The sequence below is a fragment of the Cydia pomonella genome, chromosome 8, assembly GCF_033807575.1.
Source record: "Cydia pomonella isolate Wapato2018A chromosome 8, ilCydPomo1, whole genome shotgun sequence".
Classification (NCBI taxonomy): Eukaryota; Metazoa; Arthropoda; class Insecta; order Lepidoptera; family Tortricidae; genus Cydia; species Cydia pomonella.
The window spans coordinates 10,848,655-10,866,900 of record NC_084710.1 but is presented as its reverse complement, the minus strand read 5'-3'; the positions used below and the strand labels follow the sequence as shown (position 1 = coordinate 10,866,900).

Below are 18,246 nucleotides of genomic sequence, written 5' to 3'. Positions count from 1 at the left end.
CGGACACCTGGTTGCAACTGCGGACTTAAGCTAGCGACAGGGAATACCTGCTATGAGCTATGAGAAGACTTACACAACTTCATTAGCAGTCTGCAACAGCTCCCCATCTACTCCATCCTCATCGGCCGGCTCGGGCGACTTGGTCTTAGTGTTGGCTGTCTGATATGCTGACGAGATCGACGGCGGGTCTTTCTCCACTACCAGCTCGTTGACCGAGTCACTAGTACTGGTGGAGGAGATGAGGCTGTCCGCTGGAGATGTCTCGTCATCCAATAGGCTTTGGGTGGAAATCTCAAGGGCTGATATGTCAAATTTAGACTCTTCTAATGTGAGTGTTAGGTGGTGGTCCGCGCTTTGGTTTGTGCAAGTGCTTGTAGTGCTGTAATTGGAGCTTGTCATTGAACCTGTAAACAAATCGATTGTTATAATTAGAAGTTAGAATATTAGTTTACATTTTGAATTTATTGTGATGAGATTTCGAAAGATTCAAAGGTAGCTTCTCGACGTGCCGACCTACTTTTTTTAAATACTACGACGGTGGCAAATAAGCATACGGCCCGCCTGATGGTAAGCAGTCACCGTAGCCTATGGACGCCTGCAACACCAGAGGTATTACATGCGCGTTGCCGACCCTTTAAAAACCTGTACACTCCTTTTTTGAAGAACCCCATACTGTAGCCCCTCGGGAAAACCTCGGCAGGAAGCTCATTCCACAGCCGAAGCGTTCGTGGGAGGAAATTCCTCTTAAACCGCATAGTACGCGACCATTCACGTTCTAGGTTGTGAGGATGAACAACCTGCCGACGGCGAGCGGTGCGATGATAGAAAGCGGCCGTTGACATCATGTCAAACAATTCTTCAGAGAACAGCCCATTGTACAAGCGGTAGAACACACACAAGGAGGCAAAGTCTCTCCTTAGACTTAAAGGTTCAATACCGCTTGTGAGTTTGGGATCGTCGACGATTCGTACAGCGCGCCTTTGGACTGAGTCGAATGCTAGTCGAATGGTCCAAGCTGGCATGCAGGTGCTCCTGCCCAAAGGTGACAGCAATACTCCATATGGGGTCTTTGCCCCGGAGTAAAGTATCACCTCGCTTTATTGAGCACACCGAGTTTTTTGGATGTCAGCGCAGCCTTTCCTTCCAGGTGGCTACGGAATTGGACGTCACTGGAAATGTCGACATCGAGGATCCCAATATGTACCAGGGACCGGAAAACCCGTTCATTTGCCTTACCCGTTCGAATGGGTAACCCCTTCATATGATAAGCTAATCGTTTGGGTAACCCGTTCAACCGGTTACCCAACAATAATGATAACCCGTATTATTTCAGGTTAACCTAATCGTAACAAGTGGTTACCGCTTACAGGAGCTGATTCGGTTTGTGTTTTGCGTGTACTAACCGGTAACCTTTCGGTTTAGGGTAAGCCTTACCCGTCTCCCGCGCCTTTCCCCCACCGCTGCGGCATCGCGGCAGAGATGGGCATTACGTAATTGATTCGATAGGTATATTGTAACTACCGACGTAAAAGTACTTTTCGTTAATGTTGACTTACTATATAGATGCTTAGTTGCATCCGGTTTATAACAGGTTTTAGTAAGATGGCGGCCACACTCTTTGTCATAAAAATCATCATTTTTAGGTTTTAGGGAGTTCCGATTTCGAAAATGATGACGATTTTGGAATTCAAGATGGCGGCCATGCAGTAAGTCATAAAAGTCGCCATGTTAATCGGTTTTTAGGTTTATGGGAGTGCAGATTTAGAAAAAGATGACCATTTTGGAGTCCAAGATGGTGACCATGTACTATGTCATAAAAATCGTCATGGATGTCGTTATATAGGTTTTAGGGAGTGCAGATTTCGAATATCATGACTATTTTGGAATCCAAGATGGCGGCCATGCAATTTTTCATAAAAGTCGTCATGGATGTCGTTTTATACGTTTTAGGGAGTGCGGATTTCGAAAATGATGACCATTTTGGAGTCCAAGATGGCGGCCATGCAATTTGTCATAAAAGTCTTCATGGATGTCGTTTTATAGGTTTTAGGGAGTGCGGATTTCGAAAATCATGACTATTTTGGAATCCAAGATGGCGGCCATGCAATTTTTCATAGAAGTCGTCATGGATGTCGTTTTATACGTTTTAGGGAGTGCGGATGTCGAAAATGATGACCATTTTGGAGTCCAAGATGGCGGCCATGCAATTTGTCATAAAAGTCGTCATGGATGGAGTCCAAGATGGTGACCATGTACTATGTCATAAAAATCGTCATGGATGTCGTTTAATAGGTTTTAGGGAGTGCGGATTTCGAAAATCATGACTATTTTGTAATCCAAGATGGCGGCCATGCAATTTTTCATAAAAGTCGTCATGGATGTCGTTTTATACGTTTTAGGGAGTGCGGATTTCGAAAATGATGACCATTTTGGAGTCCAAGATGGCGGCCATGCAATTTGTCATAAGTCTTCATGGATGTCGTTTTATACGTTTTAGGGAGTGCGGATTTCGAAAATGATGACCATTTTGGAGTCCAAGATGGCGGCCATGCAATTTGTCATAAAAGTCTTCATGGATGTCGTTTTATAGGTTTTAGGGAGTGCGGATTTCGAAAATGATGACCATTTTGGAGTCCAAGATGGTGACCATGTACAATGTCATAAAAATCGTCATGGATGTCGTTATATAGGTTTTAGGGAGTGCAGATTTCGAAAATCATGACTATTTTGGAATCCAAGATGGCGGCCATGCAATTTGTCATAAAAGTCGTCATGGATGGAGTCCAAGATGGCGGCCATGCAAATTGTCATAAAAGTCGTCATGGATGTCGTTTTATACGTTTTAGGGAGTGCAGATTTCGAAAAAGATGACCATTTTGGAGTCCAAGATGGTGACCATGTACAATGTTATAAAAATCGTCATGGATGTCGTTATATAGGTTTCGAAAATCATGACTATTTTGGAATCCAAGATGGCGGCCATGCAACTTGTCATAAAAGTCGTCATGGATGGAGTCCAGTCCAAGATGGCGGCCATGCAATTTTTCATAAAAGTCGTCATGTATGTCGTTTTATACGTTTTAGGGAGTGCGGATTTCGAAAATGATGACCATTTTGGAGTCCAAGATGGCGGCCATGCAATTTGTCATAAAGTATTCATGGATGTCGTTTTATACGTTGTAGGGAGTGTGGATTTCGAAAATGATGACCATTTTGGAGTCCAAGATGGCGGCCGTGCAATTTGTCATAAAAGTCTTCATGGATGTCGTTTTATAGGTTTTAGGGAGTGCGGATTTCGAAAATCATGACTATTTTGGAATCCAAGATGGCGGCCATGCAACTTGTCATAAAAGTTGTCATGGATGGAGTCCAAGATGGCGGCCATGCAATTTTTCATAAAAGTCGTCATGTATGTCGTTTTATACGTTTTAGGGAGTGCGGATTTCGAAAATGATGACCATTTTGGAGTCCAAGATGGCGGCCATGCAATTTGTCATAAAGTATTCATGGATGTCGTTTTATACGTTGTAGGGAGTGTGGATTTCGAAAATGATGACCATTTTGGAGTCCAAGATGGCGGCCATGCAATTTGTCATAAAAGTCTTCATGGATGTCGTTTTATAGGTTTTAGGGTGTGCAGATTTCGAAAAAGATGACCATTTTGGAGTCCAAGATGGTGACCATGTACAATGTCATAAAAATCGTCATGGATGTCGTTATATAGGTTTTAGGGAGTGCAGATTTCGAAAATCATGACTATTTTGGAATCCAAGATGGCGGCCATGCAATTTGTCATAAAAGTCGTCATGGATGGAGTCCAAGATGGTGACCATGTACTATGTCATAAAAATCTTCATGGATGTCGTTTTATAGGTTTTAGGGAGTGCGGATTTCGAAAATGATGACTATTTTCGAATCCAAGATGGAGGCCATGCAATTTTCATAAAAGTCGTCATAGATGTCGTTTTATAGGTTTTAGGGAGTACGGATTTCGAAAATGATGACCATTTTGAAATCAAAGATGGCGGCCACACATTTTGTCATAAAAGTCATCATGGAAGTCGTTTTTTAGGTTTTAGGGAGTGCGGATTTCGAAAATCATGAACGTTTTGGAGTCCAAGATGGCGGCCATGCAATTTGTCATAAGTCTTCATGGATGTCGTTTTATACGTTTTAGGGAGTGCGGATTTCGAAAATCATGACTATTTTGGAATCCAAGATGGCGGCCATGCAATTTTTCATAGAAGTCGTCATGGATGTCGTTTTATACGTTTTAGGGAGTGCGGATGTCGAAAATGATGACCATTTTGGAGTCCAAGATGGCGGCCATGCAATTTGTCATAAAAGTCGTCATGGATGGAGTCCAAGATGGTGACCATGTACTATGTCATAAAAATCGTCATGGATGTCGTTTAATAGGTTTTAGGGAGTGCGGATTTCGAAAATCATGACTATTTTGTAATCCAAGATGGCGGCCATGCAATTTTTCATAAAAGTCGTCATGGATGTCGTTTTATACGTTTTAGGGAGTGCGGATTTCGAAAATGATGACCATTTTGGAGTCCAAGATGGCGGCCATGCAATTTGTCATAAGTCTTCATGGATGTCGTTTTATACGTTTTAGGGAGTGCGGATTTCGAAAATGATGACCATTTTGGAGTCCAAGATGGCGGCCATGCAATTTGTCATAAAAGTCTTCATGGATGTCGTTTTATAGGTTTTAGGGAGTGCGGATTTCGAAAATGATGACCATTTTGGAGTCCAAGATGGTGACCATGTACAATGTCATAAAAATCGTCATGGATGTCGTTATATAGGTTTTAGGGAGTGCAGATTTCGAAAATCATGACTATTTTGGAATCCAAGATGGCGGCCATGCAATTTGTCATAAAAGTCGTCATGGATGGAGTCCAAGATGGCGGCCATGCAAATTGTCATAAAAGTCGTCATGGATGTCGTTTTATACGTTTTAGGGAGTGCAGATTTCGAAAAAGATGACCATTTTGGAGTCCAAGATGGTGACCATGTACAATGTTATAAAAATCGTCATGGATGTCGTTATATCGGTTTCGAAAATCATGACTATTTTGGAATCCAAGATGGCGGCCATGCAACTTGTCATAAAAGTCGTCATGGATGGAGTCCAGTCCAAGATGGCGGCCATGCAATTTTTCATAAAAGTCGTCATGTATGTCGTTTTATACGTTTTAGGGAGTGCGGATTTCGAAAATGATGACCATTTTGGAGTCCAAGATGGCGGCCATGCAATTTGTCATAAAGTATTCATGGATGTCGTTTTATACGTTGTAGGGAGTGTGGATTTCGAAAATGATGACCATTTTGGAGTCCAAGATGGCGGCCGTGCAATTTGTCATAAAAGTCTTCATGGATGTCGTTTTATAGGTTTTAGGGAGTGCGGATTTCGAAAATCATGACTATTTTGGGATCCAAGATGGCGGCCATGCAACTTGTCATAAAAGTTGTCATGGATGGAGTCCAAGATGGCGGCCATGCAATTTTTCATAAAAGTCGTCATGTATGTCGTTTTATACGTTTTAGGGAGTGCGGATTTCGAAAATGATGACCATTTTGGAGTCCAAGATGGCGGCCATGCAATTTGTCATAAAGTATTCATGGATGTCGTTTTATACGTTGTAGGGAGTGTGGATTTCGAAAATGATGACCATTTTGGAGTCCAAGATGGTGACCATGTACAATGTCATAAAAATCGTCATGGATGTCGTTATATAGGTTTTAGGGAGTGCAGATTTCGAAAATCATGACTATTTTGGAATCCAAGATGGCGGCCATGCAATTTGTCATAAAAGTCGTCATGGATGGAGTCCAAGATGGTGACCATGTACTATGTCATAAAAATCTTCATGGATGTCGTTTTATAGGTTTTAGGGAGTGCGGATTTCGAAAATGATGACTATTTTCGAATCCAAGATGGAGGCCATGCAATTTTCATAAAAGTCGTCATAGATGTCGTTTTATAGGTTTTAGGGAGTACGGATTTCGAAAATGATGACCATTTTGAAATCAAAGATGGCGGCCACACATTTTGTCATAAAAGTCATCATGGAAGTCGTTTTTTAGGTTTTAGGGAGTGCGGATTTCGAAAATCATGAACGTTTTGGAGTCCAAGATGGCGGCCATGCAATTTGTCATAAGTCTTCATGGATGTCGTTTTATACGTTTTAGGGAGTGCGGATTTCGACAATGATGACCATTTTGGAATCCAAGATGGCGACCATGCAATTTGTCATAAAAGTCGTCATGGATGTCGTTTTATAGGTTTTCGGGAGTGCGGATTTCGAAAGTCATGACTATTTTGGAATCCAAGATAGCGGCCATGCAACTTGTCATAAAAGTTGTCATGGATGTTGTTTTATAGGTTTTAGGAAATGTGGTTTTCATAAATGATGAACCTCAACCATGTGTATCGTAAAGAACTCCTCAAGACATTTAAAATGAGCCTAAACTCGATAGCATTATGGGAAGTCATCGATGAGTTCCGCTGACACCTTCCGATTCCACCATCAGACCCTCGCCACCATGTGTATCGTAAAGAACTCGTCAAGACATTTAAAATGAGCCCAAATTCGATAGCATTACTAGTAGGTATCGATGAGTTCCATCGATACCTTTCCATTCCACCATCAGACCTTCGCCACCATGTGTATCGTAAAGAACTCGTCAAGACCTTTAAAATGAGCCCAAACTCGATAGCATTACTAGTAGTTATCGATGAGTTCCACTGACACCTTCTGATTCCACCATCAGACCCTCGCCACCATGTGTTTCGTAAAGAGCTCGTCAAGACCTTTAAAATGAGCCCAAACTCGATAGCATTACTTGTAGTTATCGATGAGTTCCACTGACACCTTCCATTTCCACCATCAGACCCTCGCCACCATGTGTTTCGTAAAGAACTCGTCAAGATATTTAAAATGAGCCCAAACTCGATAGCATTACTAGTAGTTATCGATGAGTTCCATCGACACCTTCCGATTCCACCATCAGACCCTCTCCACCATGTGTATCGTAAAGAACTCGTCAAGACCTTTAAAATGAGCCCTAACTCGATAGCATTATTAGTAGTTATCGATGAGTTCCACTGACACCTTCCATTTCCACCATCAGACCCTCGCCACCATGTGTATCGTAAAGAACTCGTCAAGATATTTAAAATGAGCCCAAACTCGATAGCATTACTAGTAGTTATCGATGAGTTCCATCGACACCTTCCGATTCCACCATCAGACCCTCTCCCCCATGTGTATCGTAAAGAACTCGTCAAGACCTTTAAAATGAGCCCTAACTCGATAGCATTACTAGTAGTTATCGATGAGTTCCATCGACACCTTCCGATTCCACCATCAGACCCTCGCCACCATGTGTATCGTAAAGAACTCGTCAAGACCTTTAAAATGAGCCCTAACTCGATAAAATTTTTAGAAGCCATTGATGAGTTCCACTGACACAGGAGATGTGCACAGACAGCAAACGATAAAGAAAGTGACAATAATAGGAGTAATAGGTACTAAACAAAAATATACCAAAATGAATGCAACGCCTTACCATATTAGGTAATTTGCCTTAAACCTTAGCATGTGTTTTGAAATTTACGTTGTGCGCTACTTGACTTAACGTACACTTTTGTTTGAATTAGCAATATTAGGTCGGCAAATTACAAAGCCTTTGACAAATACCGACTGCCGCCGCGCCGCGCCGCGCACTCGCACGTGCACGTAGGGAATGGAACCGCCGTGTTTCGCGTCGGGCGCTACGTTAATAGACCATATGCAGTTTACGTAAAAGCTAAAACAGCTTGTTCGTATTTAATCAGCGCTTGAAGCGATAACCCTTTCCCGGGTTTTTAGGGTTCCGTAGCCAAATGGCAAAAAACGGAACCCTTATAGATTCGTCATGTCCGTCTGTCTGTCCGATTCTGTCACAGCCACTTTTTTCCGAAACTATAAAAGCTTACTGTTCAAACTTGGTAAGTAGATGTATTCTATGAACCGCATTATGATGTTCACACAAAAATAGAAAAAAAACAATAAATTTTGGGGGTTCCCCATACTTAGAACTGAAACTCAAAAAATCTTTTTTCATCAAACTCATACGTGTGGGGTATCTATGGATAGGTCTTTAAAAATGATATTGAGGTTTCTAATATCATTTTTTTCTAAACTGAAAAGTTTGCGCGAGAGACACTTCCAAAGTGGTAAAAAGTGTGTCCCCCCCCCCCGTAACTTCTAAAATAACAGAATGAAAAATCTAAAAAAAATATATGATATACATTGCCATGCAAACTTCCACCGAAAATTGGTTCGAACGAGATCTAGTAAGTAGTTTTTTTTTAATACGTCATAAAAATTAAAAAAAAAAATTTTTTTTTCATCAAACCCATACGTGTGGGGTATCTATGGATAGGTCTTCAAAAATGATATTTAGGTTTCTAATATCATTTTTTTCTAAACTGAATAGTTTGCGCGAGAGACACTTCCAAAGTGAAAAAATGTGTGTCCCCCCCCCCTGTAACTTCTAAAATAACAGAATGAAAAATCTAAAAAAAATATATGATATACATTGCCATGCAAACTTCCACCGAAAATTGGTTCGAACGAGATCTAGTAAGTAGTTTTTTTTTGATACGTCATAAAAATTAAAAAAAAATTTTTTTTTCATCAAACCCATACGTGTGGGGTATCTATGGATAGGTCTTCAAAAATGATATTTAGGTTTCTAATATATTTTTTTTCTAAACTGAATAGTTTGCGCGAGAGACACTTCCAAAGTGAAAAAATGTGTGTCCCCCCCCCCTGTAACTTCTAAAATAACAGAATGAAAAATCTAAAAAAAAATATATGATATACATTACCATGCAAACTTCCACCGAAAATTGGTTTGAACGAGATCTAGTGAATAGTTTTTTTTTAATACGTCAATAAATTAAAAAAAAAAATTTTTCATCAAACCCATACGTGTGGGGTATCTATGGATAGGTCTTCAAAAATGATATTTAGGTTCCTAACATCATTTTTTTCTAAACTGAATAGTTTGCGCGAGAGACAGTTCCAAAGTGGTAAAATGTGTGTCCAAAGTGGTAAAATGTTGAACAAGATCTAGCAAGTAGATTTTTTTTTAATACGTCTTAAATGGTACGGAACCCTTCATGCGCGAGTTCGACTCGCACTTGGCCGCTTTTTAATATCGGTAAGCGCTAACCTGAATTAATTCAAATAAAAGGATTAGTTTCTTAACCGGTAAGCCAATCAAATGCTTACCGAAATGAAGCGGTTTTTGGAACACAGCTTTACAATAACCCGGGTTTTTGAACGGGTTAGGGTAAGCGGGTCCGGTCCCTGATATGTACTCCCTGACATGGTAAGGACTGAGCCTTGGAACTGTGGGACCACAGTAAATTATTTATTCTTATAAACGTAAAAGCTTTATGTATGTTAAGTTTCGTGCTTTCTGCCGGATGGAACCATACCTCCATATTAAATCTAGCTAAGGAGCCGCACTAAATAAGTCTAACATCGTTTCTGTGTGGTCGGACTATACCAGCAATAATGGTTAAAGGCTTTTAATATTATTATTTCCCCGCAGTGTTATGTATGAAAACCATGTAGCCAACATCCTGCTTCACGAATGTTGGTCATATTTCTCTTATAGTCCAATATGGTACAGTCGACGTCAAAGATATATTTACATTTTTCGCCTTATCACAAAGAAGTAAGGTGCAAAAGTGTAAACATATTGTTGATTTCGACTGTACCTACAATTATTGAATAATAATAATAATATAGCGATGACCTATGTATAGCGATGGAAATATAAAACCCATTAACTCATCATGCAGATGGATTTTTAACGACTAAACAGTAGTAATCTACTAATCTATGCCATCAGCCTATCAAACTTAATTCTATATTATAGGTATTCGTAGTATTCGTACTAAAATCGTAGTAATGATGACATGTGCTCAAACAATTAAAAGATTGTTGATGTTAACTATAATTTTGTCGTACACTAAGATCATCATTACGCAACGATATTTAAACATTTTAAGCGACCAGAATTGTACGAATTCAGAGCTCCCATACATGCACTAGCCAGGGAATTACCGTGGGAAGAGGAAATGTTACAATCAAAGAAGATATCAGAGGAGATGACGGCATCGAAATAGGACAACACATCATTTGGAAATACCGGATAGTACATTTAAAATGCAACAGTTTCATAATTAAACAAGTTTTGAATTTGTACCGTATCAAATATGAGAGAAATTGTGATATTAAGAAAGGTTTCTACCGCTTTAATGAATTAAATTTCTCGAATAAATTAATGCTTGATCAGATCAGGAGTATGGGATTGGTATCTTGCGGTACGATCGCCTTCTATACCGAAATTAACAATACAACCCACATCCTAGGCTGGATTTCAAGATTCTCACGGGTCCATGTTCGAAAAAAAAATTAAGCATCGCCTTCATTATGTGTCGTTTCAAGATGACTAATATAGTATATTATTTATGCGGCTGAGTCAATTGTACCTATGTAGTCAAGTGTAAAAATATGGGTGTACACACATTACTCAAAAATATGTCCCATAGCATCTTATTCCAATGTAATAAGAGCGTAGTACCATATTTATGAGACGATTCTTTTGATACATATTTTTGCAGCTGACTGTAGAGCTATATTATTTAGTATTGACTACTTGCTAATGCCAATGTTTCTGTGTGATTTGATCTTAGTATAAAGAGTTCCAATTATGGAAAAGTATTGATTGGGTTGGGTGCGTGCTACTTGATTGTCCGTTAAGGATACATTTGAATAGTATATGTAACAGCATTGCTGCTGCAGCGGTCCCGTTGCAGCGTTGACGCGGATCACTGTCAACTCCCTTGATAAATTGCGATGCTATCATATCGCGATTAAGTTAAAAAGTCAACTTGACATTGGCATCGCCCGCATCAACAGTTTGCAGCAGTAAGGATAACTCACGTTAGACCGGGCCGGGTCCGGGCCGGAGCTTCCGGCGCTTCGGTTTCTATGGAAAGCACCATGTAATCACCGGTCATCTGTCATTGAAAAGTAAGCGCCGGAAGCTCCGGGCCGGACGTCTAACGTGAGTCATCCTTAACCCTACAAAGTAAGCGCCGGAAGCTCCGGATCGGACATCTAACGTGAGTCATCCTTAACCCTACAAAGTAAGCGCCGGAAGCTGCGGGCCGGACGTCTAACGTGAGTCATCCTTAACCCCACAAAGTAAGCGCCGGAAGCTCCGGGCCGGACGTCTAACGTGAGTCATCCTTAACCCTACAAAGTAAGCGCCGGAAGCTCCGGGCCGGACGTCTAACGTGAGTCATCCTTAACCCTACAAAGTAAGCGCCGGAGGCTCCGGGCCGGACGTCTAACGTGCTCCAAATTTTATATTAAAGGAAAAATGGAATAAGTTACGCTTCCAACAGGACTTGATGCGTAACTTATTGATGCGGGTGCATGCTCCGCAATCCGTGCGTTGCTCTTAAGACGATAGGTCGGCCCAATGCCCTTGAGCGTCGGCCCAATGCCTTGCGGCGGAGCTAAGCGCTTTGTCCCCGCGCTACCCCTCTCTGACGATCGCACGCAACGATGTTCACAGAATAAGATACAGCACAGAGGCGCGCGGGTGGCGCTATTGTCGTATTTGTGTATCATCTTTTGCAGACGTTTTGTTGTTTGATATGAGTAGATCATGCATTTGGTAATAATTAATTTTTTTTTTTTTTTTTTTTTTTTTTTAATTTATTTAGAAACCAAACAGTCGTATAAACATATCAACAATGCAATACAAACGATGTACCACAACAAAAGGAAAATACAACAAAAAGACCTGGAGGTTCATAAATTATAAATTATGTTAACTGATATAAATATAGTTATATAGCTACTTAATGCAAATTTTTGAATCTGATAGAAAAAATAACTGATATCTGTACTTATATATTAAAACAACTTACTTTTAACTATATCTTTTAGACTAGCCAACGAATTTTGAAAACAATCTACTTCGAATAGATTTTGATTATAGTAACTAGGAACTCGTCTGAAAAAGGTATGCCTGGAATAGTTTTTTGACCGAAAAACTAATATGAAACAGCGACCGAGGGCGTAAGGGGTGATGCGGACAACTGAAAGTAACTAATCTTAGTAGATTAGGACAACTAATAATATTTTTTAGAATTTTAAACAAAAACATAACGTCTAAGTATATCCTACGGTTAAAAAGAGAAGGTACACCAAAATGTTTCGCCGCCAACGTTGAATTTACAAAATAAGTACCTGTTCTATAACTTAGAGATTTTAAGAAAATGTTTTGAATTCTCTCCAAACGGTCAATATGGACTTGGTATTGTGGTGTCCAAATTACACTCCCGAATTCGAGGATACTCCTAACTAAAGAATAAAATAATAATTTATAAGTATTTGGCCGTTTGAAGGGCTGTCCTACACGCAGAATCATTCCTAACCTTTTATATGCACGTTTACATAAATTATCAATATGCTCATTATAGTTTAGTTGCGAGTCCATAGTGATACCTAAGTCCTTAATGGAAGATACTCGTGCTATGTTATTACCAGACAAATTATAATTATAAATTATCGGGTTGTGTTTCCGATTAAAGCTGATAACAAAACATTTTTCTGTGTTTAAAAACAAATGATTATTAGAGCAATATAGGACAAAATTATCTAAATCTTTTTGCAATAATAGGCAGTCTGCCTCCGAAGACACGGCTTTATAAATCTTTGTGTCATCAGCATATATAAGGTGTTCAGAGCTACGGAAGCAAGCCGCCATATCATTTATATACAGGATAAAAAATAAAGGACCAAGGTGTGACCCCTGAGGTACTCCAGAGGGGATGGGGAGAAAACGAGATGTGTACCCTTTCAAGGCCACAGCTTGACTACGATTAGAGAGGTAAGATTTAATCCACCTCAGGAGGTCACCGTGTATACCGAGGTCGAGAAGTTTCTTGATCAAATTATTATGGTTAATTTTATCGAAACACTTCGAAAAATCGGTATACACGGCATCCACCTGGCCCCCAGAGGCTAACCTATTAATAATAAAATCAGAAAAGGTAAGTAGATTCGTGTCAACACTTCTACCTTGGCAAAAACCATGTTGACTGGGCGCGATATGATGACAAAAAGCAGCTGTAATTTTGTTATAAACTATTTTTTCTAAAATTTTTGCGAAAATATTTAATTTACTAATTGGCCTATAGTTTGTAACCAGGTGAGCATCCCCGCTCTTATAAATAGGCGTAATCAGGGCTCTTTTCCATACCACAGGGAAATAACCACCTGACAATGATTTTTTATAAATTAGAGTTAGGGGTGCAGCTAACTCTTGGGCACACATAATAATGAAATAAGGATGGATCATGTCGGTACCACTACCCTTCCCAGCGTTTACTCTCTTCAAAAATCCATAAACACAATCCTCTGTAACATCAATGCAACTAAGATCTATAAGTGAGTCCTCAGGTACAGGTAGACAGTCAGGAGCGACAGAAAGATCAGGCACAAAAACCGAGTTGAAAAAGTCATTGAAGTAATTACTTATAGTAAGACCATCGTTGGATGTATCGTTTAGGTATGACATTTGATCGGGTACATGATTAGTTGGAAATTTAGATTTCATAAAAGACCAAAAATATGATGGATTACTATATATTTTATCTTCAGTTAGTGAAATATATGTTTTATAACACTCAGTAGCCATCTTATGCTCCCTGGATCTTAAGAGTACGAACTCCGCCCTATCAAGGGGATTTCTATACCTTTTCCACCGTTTATGTACTGATAATTTTTGTTTACGAAGCTTGATAAGTGCACAAGAAAACCAAGGCGGGTACCCATTATTCGAGTTAACACATTTATGAGGAATATAACTTAAAATAAGTCTTTTTAAAACAGAATAAAAATAAGAAACCGATTCCTCAACATCCATATTTAATAAACATGCCCAATCGGTTTCGGACAGTTCCTTACGGATAGAATTATAGTCGCCGCGGCGGAAAATAGGCTTAATAGTATGGTTCGGTTTCAATTGAGGTGAATAATTTAACGAATTAAGAGCCAAAGATATATGTAACGCCTTATGCTGTGGATCCTCCGGCGTAAGCGGGGACGAACTAGCACTAACCTCACAAATTACGTTAGCCATAACGAGATCAAGCACTCGTCCATTTATATTATAACACGAATTAAATTGGCTTAATCCAGTCAAAGCGATGAAATCGGAAAGAACTATTGCAGTTGCGTCAACATTAGGCTCCATAGTAAGAGTATTTGAGTTTGGGCACAGGGACCAACAGGCATGAGATACATTAAAGTCGCCTACAAAAACAAAAATATCATCTGGATTGGCGTGCATTATCCTAGCGGCATTATCGAAAAAACAGCGTAATGAATTAATATGGTCATCATTGTGAGGAAAATAAACACAAGCTATATGCAATAGTGGGTCGGCCGGTCGGCGGCGGACGGGCGGCGAGGCGCGGGGAGAGCGCAGCGCGGCGCCGGCGCAGGCCCGCGGCTCCACGGTGAGCCATATCTCCTCGTGCCGCTGCGCCGCGCACCACTCGTCCCGGCGCGACACGCGGAGCCCGCGCCGCGCCGCCACCAACACGCCGCCCCCGCGCCGAGCGGAGCGCCCCGAGCGATCACGCCTGTATACTTCATACCTACTATCAAAGTATTCACTACTGAAGAAGTCAGGATTTAACCAAGTTTCGGATAGACAGATAAAGTCATAGTTAGAATTAATAACACAAGATAAGAAAGCATGTGATTTAGTCCGCAATCCCCTTACGTTCTGATAGTAAATAGAGATGTTATTACTACTCGTACTAGTCACTGATAAATAAAATACAGTTATATAGGAAATTTAGGTTTATAAATATTGGAAGTTGTATATGGCATATCTTTTTCTCAGGCAAGCAGCATGGCCTAACCTTTGAACATTGAGATCGTAAATCAGTTAAATGGGTTTTACACATTATGAAAAAGTATAAGTTACAGTCACAGTCTTGAATTATTATGAGTATCAGACACCACAAGCTTACAAAAGATACCAATAATATAATATACACTATATGAACATACTCAGAAATACCGACGAGATTCTTTGATGATAGTCATTTAAGTTTCTTTAAATCATCGTCATTGCTGATAACAAACACTTTTGAGCTATCGCTTTTGCGCATATATATTTTACACTGCCTAACCCATAGGTAGTTGAAATTCAGTTCATTTTTTCTGTCACGAGCCCGTCTAAGAAGCATCTTATTAACCGCTGTGAGGTGTTCATTCACGTAAATGGCGACCGCTGGGCCCAAAAGCCCGGCGTCGGCGCTGGTGAGGTTGCGGCGCGCGCGCACAGCCGCCAGCAGCTCGTCCTTGCGGCGGCGCTGGCAGAAACGAACGATGATAGCAGGGGGCCTGGGGTCCGCGCGGTCCCCGCTGCCCACAGACGACGTAAATCGGCGCACACGATGAATTGAGTCCACATCCGTTTCTCGCAACTCAAAACCGACTGTGACTGAAATACTACTTAGAATGGATATCAAATTCTCGCCATTTTTCTGGGGAACACCACTAATTTCAATATTATTAAGTCGACAAAACTGGTCCCGGTCGCCTTCATTGGCTTTTAGTGATGCGAAGTCAGTCTCCAGCTGTTTTAATTTCAATTCGATGGACGGAATATGGTCAAGCTTACTTTCCGTGAGGGTAAGCCGCACGTTGAAATCCTCCAGCCGGGTTTCCATCGAGCTGAGCTTTCCCTCAATGCTGGCAATACCTTGATTCGCCTGGTCTAGTCCGTTTTGCATTTTTTGCAGTTGTGCCTTGAAGCCCCTAACCTCCTTAACCAATTCGGTTAAGGGGTCATTACTGTCCGGCTGGCGGCACGAGATACACCGCCAACTTGCTTTTTTATCCGCGGTCATTCTTTTATAAGTGTTCTCCTGAACTCCAGAACACCGATAGTGATAAGATCCTCCACATTGTGAACACGGCACATCACCATCACCATTAAAAACATCACCGCACTTATTACAAAGAGACATTCCAACGACAAATTACCGGACGACCGTAACGGGCAGAGAATATGGTTCAAAGTTGAATGGAGCAGTTTAAATACGTAGTTAAGTGAGTTAACAATAACAAATATAACCGGTCGCTCGCGCGGTCGATCGCTAACTGATACTTATGTATAATTAATATTAGGTATTGGACTGAGACTTGTAGTGTGCTTCTAAATAACGCCATATTTAATTTATAAACTAAGTATTACATTTTATTAGACTAATATTCATTTCCGAGTAGTTGTGTGATAAATAAAATAAAATAATATATATATATATCGTGTCATTCACTAAAGCGCGTGCCTTGACTTGTAATATCATATTATTAAAGGTTGAATTTGATAAATCTGCGCGTCATCGTAGATGACACGAACTATAATTGGTTTCGAATTATTAGTTACTGTCGGAGACACAAGTATTTATTTACGGAATAAGTAGAAAAATAACCTACTCGGAATGTCTTCGAATGTGAGGTAATTTCGAAAATACCTACCTAAACTCTAAAACGATGTAAACGATGTAATTGTAGGTGATGTAATGTTAAATCCGAAAAGTAAAATCCTAAACCGACCGGTCCGGCCTAGTGGGTAGTGACCCTGCCTACGAAGCTGATAGTCCCGGGTTCAAATCCTGGTAAGGGCATTTATTCGTGTGATGAACATGGATATTTGTTCCTGAGTCATGGGTGTTTTCTATGTATTTAAGTATTTATAAATATTTATATATTATATATATATATATCGTTGTCTAAGTACCCTCAACACAAGCCTTATTGAGCTTACTGTGGGACTTATTCAATTTGCGTAATAATGTCCTATAATATTTATTTAATTTTTATTTAAAGATATTCGAGTTTTAGGAGCTAAACTCCGTTTTTGGCCGCCCGGGACAAGCACCAAATTTGCGATACGGCTTGAAAAAGGTCGTTATGATTGTTTTTTCAAAAACCATGTATGGAAGCAGGAACTAAAATTCAATATAATTCAAGAACCGCAAAAATACCGTAATATCCTCGCAGTAGGATACACCACGAATTATTCGTGAATTTGTGGCAGACTTCATATATCCGTAACGAGTATGGTTTAATAAAAAATGTTCTTATGGAAAAGACACAAAAACCAAAGATGTAATTTTAAGATCTTATTGATTGAAACTAGTTTTTACAAGCATTTTTATGCTAATCTATGAATTTCAGACGAACGTAATCGTAATATCCTCGTAAATGGTTACATAATGAACTAATTGGGATTTTTTGGAATACTACTCATTAATATAACAGCTGCGATTTTGTTAAACAAAAAGAGAAAAATATATCATGACTCGAAACTATTTATACCAAATCGTTTGAAATTCGTAGGTAAGCATAAAAATGTTGGTAAAACCAATTTCAATCAAAAAGTCTTAAAATTACAAATTTGTCTCTTTTCCATAGAAACAATAAACGAATGAAAAAAACCGCACCCATTACGGATATCTGCGAGGATATTACGGTATTTTTTGCGGTTGTTAAAAATTATATTGATTTTTTGTTCCTATTCCATAGATTTTTGCCAAATTGTCCCAAAAAACGTTACCATAATAATGCTAAGCAAAAACCTATTTCAATAAATAAAATTGAAAATAACAACTTTGGCTTCTATGTCAAAGGGGGCCGAATTTCAGCCTACAATGTGGCGGCGCGCGCGACCGTGTATTTGTTCCCATTGACCGCGCAGTTCTCAGGCGAACCAGTATAACGAGGTTATGGTAGGCTTGTGCAAAAAGCAATGCTTCTACATCCGCCATCCGAATATACGAGTAAGCTTTATGCTTGTGTAGCCGTTTTCAGTAATTACTTAGGTAGGAACATATCATAACTTTACCATTATTTATCAAAACTGATGGATATTTAATAACATTGATCTGTTAATATCATCAAATTCACCATTATGCCTTTATTTTTATTGTTCCTTCGAACGTAGCAATAACAACATGTTTAAAAAACTTAAAATATGTTGGATTATAACGTTATTTCACTCATATAACACTATAATGGCGGACCAACGTTATAACATTCTGAGTTATACAAATTGTACCAATCCCGA

At 39.7% G+C, this 18,246-nt stretch overlaps 1 protein-coding gene across 9 annotated transcripts in view; it reads right to left on the bottom strand.

Moving 5' to 3' along the window:
• The window catches only part of LOC133520552 (uncharacterized), a 139,983-nt gene that overhangs the window by 54,678 nt on the left and 67,059 nt on the right, over positions 1–18,246 (bottom strand). For all 9 annotated transcript variants that reach the window (XM_061855038.1, XM_061855044.1, XM_061855036.1 and 6 more), the window contains one exon: positions 74–404. In XM_061855038.1, coding sequence (XP_061711022.1) covers positions 74–404 — 331 coding nt within the window. The remainder of the gene's footprint in view (positions 1–73; positions 405–18,246) is intronic.